The 13,591-nt window shown below is 36.9% G+C and overlaps 1 protein-coding gene across 3 annotated transcripts in view; it reads left to right on the top strand.

The window, feature by feature from the left end:
- The window catches only part of znf638 (zinc finger protein 638), a 42,206-nt gene extending 31,365 nt beyond the window's left edge, over positions 1–10,841 (top strand). For all 3 annotated transcript variants that reach the window (XM_066680621.1, XM_066680624.1, XM_066680623.1), the window contains exons 14-25: positions 947–988; positions 2,229–2,366; positions 2,916–3,044; positions 3,156–3,181; positions 3,943–5,734; positions 5,892–5,957; positions 6,051–7,013; positions 7,416–7,698; positions 7,851–8,150; positions 8,731–8,853; positions 9,252–9,373; positions 10,220–10,841. In XM_066680621.1, coding sequence (XP_066536718.1) covers positions 947–988; positions 2,229–2,366; positions 2,916–3,044; positions 3,156–3,181; positions 3,943–5,734; positions 5,892–5,957; positions 6,051–7,013; positions 7,416–7,698; positions 7,851–8,150; positions 8,731–8,853; positions 9,252–9,373; positions 10,220–10,294 — 4,059 coding nt within the window. In that variant the 3' untranslated portion in view covers positions 10,295–10,841. The remainder of the gene's footprint in view (positions 1–946; positions 989–2,228; positions 2,367–2,915; positions 3,045–3,155; positions 3,182–3,942; positions 5,735–5,891; positions 5,958–6,050; positions 7,014–7,415; positions 7,699–7,850; positions 8,151–8,730; positions 8,854–9,251; positions 9,374–10,219) is intronic.
- Positions 10,842–13,591: the final 2,750 nt, after the last annotated feature.

Genomic DNA, 13,591 nt, shown 5'->3' with positions numbered 1-13,591 from the left:
GAGCAGGAATATTGTTTAAAGTTTTAACAGGTTGTGAGCAAGTGTATAACTAAGTTGATGCCAGTACCAGCTCAGCAAATGCAACTTGGGAAACAGGATGTATAAATGAAAATGGGAGTACAGTGTAGCAAAAGGTCCACAAATAATGTATAAAGCTAAAGGCTACAGGTTTTGGTGTTCTGTAGTGGATAGAAATAGATGAAGGGGACATGCACATTAGTAATTCATGTTAAATCTGTTTAATGCTGTTTAAAGGAGAATGTTGCATGAATAAAATGTAATAAAAAAAATAAAAAAAATATATATATATATATATATATATATATATATATATATAAAATATCAAAACATGCTGAATTTCAGTGATCAGCTGGGGTTTTAAGACGTGACCTCATAGAATCCTTGAAAATTTGGAAATAAATGAAATATTGTGCTGGAATTTAGAACATAGGAAAGTTCAAGTTTGGAAATTGGCAGCACAGGACACACAGATTGATTCATAACGCTGCCAGTTACAGACTATAGGAGTCTTATTTTTTATTGTGGCAGAATATTGTCCAGAAAATGTTGCTTTAGTTTGAATGCCACATTTTTGAGTCTGTTACATAATTTATCATCTAGCAGAAAATACATTACAATAGTTTCTTTATCATATGGCTTAGTGTTCCTTATTTGCTTCATTGCCATTCAAACATTTTACAACACCAGTATAACATTTCCAGTATAACCTATACTATACAATTAATGATGAGAATTAAAGCTGAATTGTTGCTGTTGGAGCAATTAAAAAAAATCAATGTGAAACATACATGGACCTCTAAATCCACAGCTGAGTCTCTGGGCAAATTTACCTGTGGTAGGGCAAGGAAAGTGTGTTTCACTGTGAGTAAGAGTCAATTTGCCATGCTGGGTGTTGACGAGACAACCCTTCTTTTTCATTTTCTAGGAATCATTATTCAGAGTACTGATGGGAATGGAGAAACTGCCTGTAAGTAAACCAATTAGTTTTTCCAGATACTTAAAAAAATGCTTAGTAGATATTCACGTTATAGTCTCCTTCCATGATTGATTAAACCCCTAAAACCCTCATTTCAGAATTACATATTTAGAAGTTATTTCCCAGACAAAAATCTCAAAATGGCTTAAAGTGGCATGGCTCAAACCTTCACCTTAATTCAGTATCTCTATCACAATTCAAACCTCTGTTGCCTGCCTGAAGATAACCCAGTCCCAGAAATGTACAACATTTTTACCTGAAGTTTATGACAAGAAATACTGGCTGCCTAAATCTGCCCTTTTCAGACTCTTTGAAACAGTGTAATTGTAAAGCAAATGCCCAACCTTGGTGTGACTATTTCACTCATGATTTGTCTTCTAAGATATAAAACCCAAAAGTCATTGTACCAGAAAATTAGAATAATCAACACAAAACACCTGCAAAGGTTCGTAAGCTTTTAAAATTGTCCCTTAGTCTGGTTCAGGAGGCTACACAATCATGGAGAAGACTGGCCTGACAGATGTCTAGAAGGCAGTCAGTGACACCCCCCTGTTGTATCCAAGCAAATGCTTGAGGTCTAGTGTGAAGTCTAGTGTGAAGCTTTATGCGTTATATTAAATCCAAAGTCAGTGCAGCCACCTACCAGGAAATTTTGGAGCACTTCCTGATTCCCTTTGCTGGCAAGCTTTAAGGAGATGTGGATTTTATTTTCCAGCAGGACTTGTCACCTGTCTGCACTGCCAAAAGTACCAATACCTGGTTTAATAACCACAGTATCACTGTGCTTGGCTGGCCAGCAAACTCGCCTGACATAAACCGCATAGAGAATCTATGCTGTATTGTCAAGAGGAAGATAAGACACCAGACCTAACAATGCAATGGGCTTTTATAACACATCAGCAGTGTCACAGGCTGATCGCCTCCATGCTACGCCTCATTGATGCAGTAATTCAAATCATCAAAAAATATATTTTTTAATTTGTCTTATATTGTAATTTTCTAAGATAGTGACTTTTGGGTTTTCATTGGCTGTAAGCCTTAATCAACTGTTTGTAGTGAATCTATATAATGAGTTTCACTTGAATGATTGAAATAAATTTTTGATGATATTCTAATTTATTGATAGGCACCTGTATATGAAAGTAATGACTTTATAGCATTCCCCTTTTTGCTAAGTGGTGCTGGAAGTTGTGGATACTTTAGTTTAAACCTATCCTTGTCTTTTTCACAGCCTCAGGAAATTGCAGTGCTACCTGAACGTCTCCTCACAGTTGGTAATGTGCCAAATGGTACTGAAGTTATTGAAAAAGTTCAGAATCTCATCAAAGACGTTGGTTCATTTAAACAGATCCTGCCACTTAATGGAAAGGTACGAATGTTGTCTTTTAGCTAGTCTTCATTTTTATCATTTCCAGACTGGTGATTGATTATGAAATAAATTTTTGAAATGTAAAGTTCTCATCACCAGCAAAAAAAAAATTGTCTGATTTTGTTTGTGAGAACATTGATTATGAAGTCGAGACAAAAAAATATTTCCGCTATAAAATGCAAGTAAACAGGCTGTTGTGTTCTGCCTGGGTGATAATATTATCACTGCATACAGAAATCCATCCCAAAAACTTGACTTGTCATTGAAATGCAAATATATGTTATGGCGAGTATGTGATCAATACAAAAAAAGAAATTTGCCCTCATTTGAACCATTCTGGTACTTATTTTTTAAAGAGCATAAATATTGCTGTTATAATTTATTATTGTGGTGAAACATCTTTCTGACCTGTTTCATCTGTTTAGCACTGGGCTAGAGCAAAAAAAAAAAAAACTTTCCCCGAATAATGTTTTGAAGAGTACATTTCTAGACTAAAGAGTACTTTCATCATCTAGTGAAGCATGATTTTTGTTTTGTTGTCTTTTTCAGATAATTTTTGAAATGGATACTGCAGCTATTGCTCGATCAGTTTATAGTAAATTCCTCAAGTTTCCATGTGATATACAGGGAAATACCCTTACCTTCAAACTCGCCAAAATACCCAAAGCGTCTGACCAGGTACTATTTATTTATTATTACTATTATTTTCTTTTAGAATTACTTAATCACTCAGTAATGGATTTAAGATCCATGACATTATCCAACTAAGATTATATGTTTGCATTGTAGACAAAAAAGAAACCAGATGCTAAAGGGTAAGTAAAAGCATTACACAAAATTATTATTAAGGTTATCAAATAATCATTATCTGTTTAAAGCTAATACAATTCTTTTCAAAATACTTGGTGAAGAGATGCAGTTCACTATTGTTTATTAAAAGAATATAAGGCAGTGGTTCTCAAACTTTATTGACCAAGTACCACGCCTTTTCAAATCAAAACCTCCATGTAACATTTATGAGTTATACCACAGAAATATGTGTGCCCCTGGTTCTTCCTCTCTTCTGGGGACAGCTGGGGGGCATAAGGCAAGGTCTTGCTTGAATTTTTCATGTATTTCATGTATTTATTGATTTCTTCATACAAAATTTATTTTAAATAATTACTAACAATTAGAAAGAGAATACAAAGAACTAGGTCTAAAAATGTTTTAAACACAATTATATCTTTAAGAGGACCTATAAATCATTTTATATGACTATGCTGTATTTTTTTTAATACAATAAACTTCATTAAAGCCTAATTTTAAAAACATGAAAATGTTTGATTTTCAGATATTAATACATTTCTTATTGAAGTAGTACATTTTTAGAAGTCATATTGGTGTACCACCTCTTGCTGCTTCATATACTAGCAGTGATTCATGTATCATATATTGAGAACCACTGATTTAAAGTTTAATTTAGGTGGTAATTGATATTTATATTGTTGTTTTCATAGTTGTGTGATTTGAAAATAGTTTTGCTACAACTTTATCTTTTAGTATTTATTATATGTTTCTTCTGTATCCCTGTTAGATCTAAACAAATTAAGGTACGGGCTAAAGTAAAACCTACCAAGACTCCTGCTCCCACTTCAGCATCAGACAAATGTACTTTTCCTGCTAAAGTTGTCTCATCTGAAGCAAAAAACAGTCCTGAAGCAAAGATTGACATGGGCACCAGTGCTACTACAGAATCATCTGAGATACCAACAGAAAAGGCTTTGGAAAATGACTGTAAAATGGATCTCACTTCTGAAACAGCACTTAAAAATACAGACTCTGATTTGATCACCCATGCTTTGTTTGAAAGCAGTGACTCTAACCCAGACAATCTTGCTATTTCAGATAAAAGCAACACTGATACTGAAACTAACATAGATACCATTAACAGTGAAATCATGACAACGATGGAGGCCCAAGGCTCAGGGGAAAGTGGTGTACCTAAAGTCACTGTTAATGAAGTAAATTCTCTTATGGTGACAGCTGACCATGCAGAAGCAGCACACATCAAAACAACGCACTATGATAAAAAGACATCCATGGATGCCACAAAGCATGCTGAAGAAGCACCCATTGACACCGATGAAAAATTGCCTGTAGACACACCTAATACTAGTAAATATGCGCTCATTGACACAGCAGAAAATGGTGAGAAAGTGCCTGTGGACTCAGGCAAGGACAGTGAAAAATTGCTCATAGACACAGCTGAGAATAATGAAAAAGGTCCTGTGGACACAAGTGAAAATACTGAAAAGGTGTCTGCAGACACATCAGAAAATGATGAAACTGTGCGCCTGGACACAGGTGAGATTGATGAAAATGTATCAAAGGAAGTAAGTGAGCAAGATGAGAAAGCAGACACAGATGAGCACAATGAAAAAGAGCCTTTAAACACAATTGAGCAAGGTGATAAAGCTCACATTGACACATTTGAACATGGTGAAAAAGCAACAACTGCTAATGCAGGATTAGCAGTCTTGGACAGCTGTAATTTACCAGAAGTGGTTGGTGAGATAGTTGAGAACATGGCTGTAGAAAACAATGAAAATCATTCTGCACCAATAGAGGTCAGCATTGCTAAGCCAAACTCTATAGTTGTTAGCAGTAAAGATGGTGAGCAAACCACCACGTTGTCTGCGTCTGTAGATTTAGAAATGGAGGGTAAGTCTATCCCCCCAAATGAACCTATCCAGAGCAGTGAGGTGATACAGGATCATTTAAACCCACATAATACAGTGGTTGAAAATGAAGTGCAACTTCTGGATGACTTGAATATGGGGGAACTGGTCCAAACTGATAGTAATATGCAAACTTGTGAACAAATGCTTTCTGACAAAAAGGACAACCAATCAGCCCCTGTTCCATTTGATAATTTGGGCTTTCCACCTGTTACACAAGAAATTTTGAAAGCTCTGGAAGCAGCAGTCCATCAGTGCCGTTTGCAGTCTTCTATGAAGCGTGCTGAAGAAGAAGCAAGGCGAAAGACTGAGCCAGAGAAAGTAACAGATAATGCCCAGTTACGCCAAAAGAAGCACACTCCTTTAGCAAAGTGCTCTGAGGCACTGAAGAAGGAAGTTCATACTGACAATAGAAAGAATCAAACTGTCAAGGGAAAGAAGCCCCAGATTTCTGGATCTAGAAGTAAACTTAGAGAAAATGAATCACCAGAAAGAGAATACTTGTCTAGTCACAGAAAGAAGAATAGTCCTGATGGGACTAGTAGACATGGAGGATATTCAAGTTCTTATGCTGCATCTCGCAAGAGCAGATCAGATGGCAGTCCAAGCTTAAAGGGTTCCAGGGAGCACAAGGAGGATGGATATAAGGTATGTTGATATAGAAAATTCAGAAGAGAATGCAGTAACATTAGTTATTTTACCAGAGTTAGTAGCTATTGCTGTTAGTTAATTTTTATATAAATTTAATTGAAATTTCACTATAGCTTCATTCATAGCAGAAATTCATTCATTTGTCTTTACACAGGGTCGCAGCACAAGGAGAAGTACACGCTCCTCAAGCAGTGCTTCAAAATCAAAGAAGATAGAAAAGGTAACTTAGTGATTCCTAATGAATATCTTTAATTCATATAGTTTTGTTGCTTAATGTATTAACTTTGATTCTATTTTTTTTTCTTCCCTTAAGTCAAATCAAGTACTAGATGAAGAACCTTTCCCCTTCAACCTAGATGAGTTTGTAACTGTGGATGAGATTGTAGATGAGCCAGGAGAGCAGGCTCCTAGTTCTGAACCCTTGCCTGAAAGTATTTCCCAAGATAACCTCAACGCGCTTGCATTTACCCTCACACCTGAAGAGGAACCCCTTTCGTCCAGCACAGTGTCTAGACCACAAACTAGATCCAAACAAGTAAAGCTACCTCCAACTCACAACAACAAAACATCTGCTGTAGATGAAATAGAAGCTCAAATTATTGGTGAGACGGACTCTAAACCAGCTACTGCAGTGAAAGACTCTGAAAAACTGGAAGTGGAAAAACCTCAGAAAACAGATGATGATAAAGTTTCCTCTGTTGTTTTACAAGAGGCAATAACTGTAGAAACTGCTGTTTGCGATCCAGAGAAAACAGCCTCTGTCTCGACAGAAAAATCAATGTCAGAACTTTTACCACAGGATATAGACAAGGAGTCCAATGCTGAGATATGCCATAAAGAAGCCACTCTCACCCAAAAAGAGACCAAAGAAAATGAGACCTCTTTCCTACTTGATGCAAACCAGTTTCCACCTTCTGAGCTGCATGAAACAGAAGTGAAGTCTGAGCAGAAAACTTCGCTCAGTGAGGTGGAATTCAAAGGAGTGAAAGATAAAAAATCAACAGCTGCTCAACTTCCTTCTCAAGATGGTCTGGTGACACTTCAGCAAGTCAGTGAAAAAGAAGCCGATTTCCCTGATGATGAAGCAGAAGAGGAGGAGCTCCTACATTGCCAAACTGGTGAAAACCCTGAAGAACTTTTGACTGTTGACGAGGTAGGAGGTGATGAACCCGAAGCTGATGAAGAGATGCTGGAAAAAGAACTTCAGGGCCTGGTCACCCTTGATGAGATTGTTGAGGAGGAAGATGAATGTGATGAGGATCCTAACAACCCTGAGGTGAGTACTTTTGTATTTCTCTGGTCTTAATTTTATTTTATTGATTTTTTTTTGTCCTTCATCCAAAATATTTGAGTTGCATTATGTGAGTCAGGAATGAATCATGATTGAGTAGGATATGAACCCAATTCAAGCCACTAATACAGACTTGAGTCTCAAGACTCATTCATTTTTGTTTTTGCATCTTTTATGTTTAATGGAGAAGTGCACTCAGATTTTATTGCACTTTCCATTGGCAGTTTAAATACTCCACCTTTAATTTCATTTTACTCTGTACAACTAGACCCCAAGACTACTTTGGTAACTTTGAGGGTCCTTTTACTTTGTTTATACCTTGGGTGTACAAAATATATTTAGTGTTGTTTCCTGACCTTGTACCCATTTTTACCCCTTTGCTTTCAGACACTTCAGACACTATTTACACTGGATGAGGCAAGAGGTGATGATGAAGAGATGGATGAGCAGAATAATGGCAAGAATGCCTGTTCTGAAGCTCAAAAACCAGTAGTGTCAACGGGGCCTGTGGGTTCTTCTAGTCTAGAGGATGGGGAATGTGACATAGAGGCTCTGTGCAGTATGAACTTTGTGACGGTGGATGAAGTGGGGACAGAGGAAGAGGAACAGCACAAAGAGGAGGAAGAGGTGTCTGTCACTACTAAGCCAGCAAAGCAAAAGAGGAAAACAGGTAATTCAACATGTAGTTTCCCAAATGTAGTTAGTCATTTTCTAAAATGATTTTACAAAAATCAAGCAGTTTTTTGGCCTCATGCAAAGGAGGAAGAGTATCACTGTGTATTTTGTACTAAGCTGCTTGCTTTGTCTCCTGTTGCTGTGTAGTGAGAAAATCCAGACAAAATAAGAAGGGAAAGCCTAGTGTCCAGAAAGAAGGAACCCCTGGAATTCCCACTTTGGAAGAGACTGCATCAGTCACAGATGTGTCATCTTCAGTTACAGAGTTAAAAGATAAAGACCTAAAACCAGAATCTCAGAACGTAGAAGCACCTTCAGATTCCCCAAACACACAGATCCCAACTGCTGCTGCAGAAGAAGAACAGCAAAGAGTTCATGGAAATGAGGACAACAGCAAGCTGACACAGTCACTTGATCCTACAAAAAGACAAACAGCAGCAATTAAAGGTAATAAACTAAGATTGTGTAGTACATATTTTGGATACGTTTATTATAACACCAGTGTTTTACATAAAGACAAAATTAATCTAAACTCAACTTAGTAAAATTTGAATTGGTGCCTTCACATTTGTACCTGCGATCACTTTTGTAATACCAATCAATGACTGTCGTCTTGTTTCTATACTTAATGTCCATTCTCCCAGCTCTACTGTCCACAGGAGCACTTTAAAATTCTACAGTTACAAGATAGTCCACCTCTTGCTCTGCATACTTTAATTGCTACTTTTCACCCTGTTCTTTAAATGTCAGGACACCCACCGACCACCAAACAAGCAGGTGTGGGTATGAGTGGATCAGGCACAGCTGTGCTGCTCAAGTTTTTGACCATTGAAGAACAGGTTGAAAGGGGGAAAATAAGATGTACAGGGCAACGAATTGACTGTAATCTATGTTTGTGTTTATAGTGGAACTCCGAGTATAGACAGCAAGTGTGTCTATACGCTTTTTTTTGACACATACTGAATGGAGTGAAACACTCTTAAACCTGTATTTTGTATAATTTTCGTTTTCTCTTTTTTTAATCTAGAAGAATCAAAACGGAAGCGAGAAGATGAGCTACAGCAGGAGCCAGAATCTAAGAAGCTCTGTTCAGAACAGTCAATAACAGAGGACTTCATTCTTCCTCCTTTTAATTCGAACAACCCCATTGGTAAGAGATTCATTCAGTATAGGTTTGGCTTGTCACCCAATGCTTCAACGTGCACAAACAAATTGTTTACCCTGAATATGCAATCCAAAAACCAATTTCTATCAAGTTAATTTGCAGAGATGGTTTGTATTCCTTGTTTCACAATTCTACGCCACAGCTATTAATTTTGTGGTAGTAACTTTGTGGGGGTAAGGCTCACTGTATTAAAGTCATTTTAATCCAGTAAAAGGTTTCCTGGACCCTGTAGGGCTGTTCAGTTTGAAAAGAAGTAGGCAATTGAAAAAATCAAATAAACAAAAAATTAACACAGTCTAAGTCATTAAATATTGTGCATGTGTTGTTTTTCTGTTATAAGAGCATTTCCCTTGAACACTCCACTGTCTTTTTGTTTTTTGCAGGCATTGATTTTGTGGTGCCCAAGACAGGCTTCTTCTGCAAGCTCTGCTCTCTCTTTTATGGCAATGAAGAGACTGCAAAGAAAACCCACTGCAGCAGCCTGCGCCATTACCAGAGCATGCAGGTATAAGTATTATCAGTCTGTATTACACTGTGAAGGGATCATTTTTACAGCATAAATTGAACACTGTAATATATTCATGTATGGATAAACCGTATTCATTTACTCGTACTCACAAACGAGGCTCCTATATCAACATTCGATGCCTTGTGCATGTTGCTACGCTAATGAGCATACAACTCAAAATTTCACCAATCTCTAATAATTTCACAATCTGTGATGGCAACACAAGCAAAGCGGACTGCAGGGAGAACCTGAGCAGCACTGTTTTGACTGTCCTCAACAAGGTGGATTTTTCTTCACTCAAAGTGAATTTTCCTCCCGGGAATGTTAATGTTGTTTAAAACTATATTTAAAAAAAAATAATAATAAAAAAAAGTCAATATCATGATATTCTAACATGTTTACCAAACAGTGTCATTCAATTAGCCATAATATGGCATATGTTCTTTACATGAGTTGTTTTGCACAATGAAATACGGTGGAAAATGGCTCTGAATGATTTAAATTACATTTGTAATAAAATAATATTTTTAATAAATAAAACCATTTAATTAATATTTATTACATATACTAATATAATTCATATTTTGTTGCAATAGTGTGTTCTTGAAATGAATAAAAGTATTTTTTATTGTTTTGTCATATCGCCAAGGATATCGTAATTGTGAAAATACACTAAAATATTGTGATATTATTTTAGGGCCATATCGCCCACCCCTATTACAAACACACTGTCCTTTACATACAAGATATCTTCTCTGAAATATCTATTTCAAGATTTGACTCTGTAACAGCTACATACTTCAAAGAAAGTAATATTGTGCACTTCTTTTTCTTCACTTTCAGAAATACTATGAGAAGTTGAAATCTCAGAGTGGAAGCTCCAAGTCTGTGTCTAGCCACAGTTCTGCATCTGATTAAGTGGATTTTTTTCTCTTATAGTTTTGTATCAATATTCATGTATGGGTCCAATGTGACTTTGTTCTTGTTTAAGGCATAGTGCTTTGGTTCATTGTTTCAGATTTAAAACAGTATATAAACACTGATGTGTGACACAGCAAATAAACACATTTTAGTAAATTGTGGTATATTTTATTTTCCGTAATTCCTTTGTTTCCTTCTTTATTGTTTTTTTTAAATAAATTGTGCTGTTAATGCTTGCTTATAAGTTGATTTATGTTGACATGTTTAGTTCAAGAACACTTTAAAAAAGACATTTTGAGGATTGCTGTGAACTTTTTTTCCCTGAATTTTTGTGCACAAATACAACACAGCTATAAAAATTAATTATTAATAAAAACTTAAACTTGCAAATTTTAAAAAGCTTGGATGTACTGTTTGAGGTATTTTGTATAGTAGCAAACACAAGTTCAGATAATTGCCTAATGTTAGCTAAGGTTAGTATGTTGGTTTTGTTCATATCTGGTTCCATTTGATTCCCCTTCCCACCCCTCCGAATACATTAAACTATCCCACGTCTCACAAGCTACCTAGCTACGCAGTCTTTTTGAGATTCCTGTGGCCAGTGATTGCTGGTCCTTGTCTACACTAGTTTAGCCCTTTCTGGTCCCGTGTCAATTAGCACACATTTGACCCTTTAGGTTTCATAGTGACAATACAACATAGGGTTTCAATGTGCAATTATTTGTCATTGTACAACGTACAATGAAATGTGTTCTGCATTTAACCCATCTGTGGCAGTGAACACACGCACACTAATGCACTAGGGGCAGTGAACACACACCCAGAGCGGGCGGGCACTCCAGCCATGGATGTTCCTGTACCAAGCCCACTCCTCTAGGCATTAGGCCACGGCTGCCCATGCCCCCAACCATTAGGTTATTGCTGCCCTCCAACACTGTCCATGCTTACCTATAGTGTTTGAACCTGCTCAGGGCTTCTCTCTCTTAGCACAATTCTAGCCCTTATGGGCTCAAAGTGTCAATATTGTAGGCATACCACTGGGTTTGACTGGGGACAAACACTGGTGGCCTAAATTGTTTAGCCCGCTCTGGGCCTGTGTTTATTAGCTCAGTTCTAGGCTATTGGATTCCATGATGGGTGTGTGTGTGGAAGTGTGTGGCTTGAATTTAAGAATAATTTTATGAACATTTCTATTATATTTTTTGTTTAATTTCAAAATTATAACTTCATTATATTTGTTGGGACTGACTGTTTATGAAGAATGTGCAGTAATAGGATTCCTTGAGTAGGCAGGAACTGATAGTAAGAAAAATGAGAATCTGAGGGACCTCCTAGCCACATGTATATTTGGTCTTAAAGACATTTATTTAGCAACAACAGGTACATTTGTAGAGGAAACATGATTATATTATGTTATAAATGAGAAAAATCTACAACTTAAGTATATAAATTTACTGCAAAAAAAAAAAAATATATATATATATAAAACATAATAATGAAAACATAACCTAAAAGCCTGTGTTAAATAGCAGTGAAAGCAGTGTGTTGAATTTCAGTGCAGTTATTAGACACCAGCCAATGTCTGTACTGTCTTTGTTTAGTTCAGAAAATGTGCATCATGTTATACATCATGACTCCACATTACCACATGCATGCTAATTGATACTGAATCATCAGCTCACTGACTGGAACAAAAGTATGAACTACTGAAGCTAGAAAATGATGAATATTTGAAGATTTGAACTCACATTTCCAAATTCAAATGCATCTGTACTAGTTCTATTTTTATCCCAATGAACTTGTCGGATGGGTTGGTAACTGGAATGGGAGTGCCAAAAGAATCTGAAAGTCAGTCAGTGTTGTCCTGGCAGATTTTAATTAATTATTTTATTATTTTTTATTTAGAGCATGAGTCTACTCTATCACAGGAAGATACAATTTCTAAGCAACATATCCCAGCTGTTGGTTTCCAAAAGTAATATGTAAGCTAGGGTGACCAGATCTGAGATGGTCAGGGGAGACTTACCAATTAAATGTTTACAGGGAAGGTTATCGACCAATAATGGTAGCTCTACAGTCAGACTGTCCAATCCGAAGATTTTAGGCTACTTCACCACTCCCCCTTCTCACTCAAGCGAACCAAATGTAGGGGAGGGCGGGACTAGTTTGTGAATGAAACGCTTCTCGAAATTCTATGTAAGCTCTAGAAAAACAAAATCCCGGACGTCTAAAAAAATGTCCGGGTAAAAGGATGTCTGGTCACCCTATGTAAGCAGCCTATATGTCCATGGTAACCATTCATACATTCATTGTCTGAAACCACTTTTCCAATTCAGCATCGTGGTGGAGGGGGCACCAGTCCTTCACTGGGCAACACACACTCACATCTACGGACACATTTGAGTCACCAATCCACCTACCAAATTGTGTTTTTGGACTGTGGGAGGAACCTGGTCCACCCGGAGGAAAACCAACGTGCACACGGGGAGAATACACCACACTCCTCACAGACAGTCGCCCAGAGTGAGAATCGAACCCACAGCCTTCAGCTCCCTGGAGCTGTGTGACTGAGACACCTGCACCACCGTGCCGCCCCCATGGTAACCATTTTTAGAATATTTAAAACATGTAGTCTGATTATTTATGTCGTTTTATTATTTAGAATTTTAAAATCATAAATATATAGGTTAATACAAACATTTACCTTAATGCAAGATTCTAATGGGTTAAGTGGCATTTATCGGAGAGCATCCACACATTTGAAAAATAACAGTGAGTAAACAAATAACATTTTCACTCTTACTTCATCTCATATGTGTGGATGGCAAAAATTGAACTCCATACAGACAGTGAAGTACAGTGATTGGATCAGTACGATATTGCCGTGCTTCTTTAGAAGTACTAATGGTGCATGTTTTAAAAAAAAATGAATTGCACACTTGACAATGACATATTTGATGAAAATCGGATAAGACACTGAATCTGTAGAGAAGAGAAAACAAAACATACATGCATATACAATACATCAAGAATGATTTATTGTAAATGCAATGTTTTCAATGTTGATTTGACCTTCAAACCTACACTATTTTGCCAAAAGTATGTGCTTGTGCCTCTGTGTTCACGGTGGAGGTAAGGTCAATGAGAATGGTCAGTGACTTTTGGAATTGGCCTACGCAGCTTATGTATGACAAATACATTCTTCAAATCAATGGCGGATGATGGTCTTTCAAGGAGCGGAAGCTCAATTTCGGCCTACATCATAAAATGTGTCGGTTTATTTATACATAAATT

This window comes from Hoplias malabaricus, chromosome 9, assembly GCF_029633855.1.
Source record: "Hoplias malabaricus isolate fHopMal1 chromosome 9, fHopMal1.hap1, whole genome shotgun sequence".
Taxonomy (NCBI): domain Eukaryota; kingdom Metazoa; phylum Chordata; class Actinopteri; order Characiformes; family Erythrinidae; genus Hoplias; species Hoplias malabaricus.
Note: the sequence above shows the minus strand (reverse complement) of the source record. Positions and strands in the feature narration are given on the sequence as shown.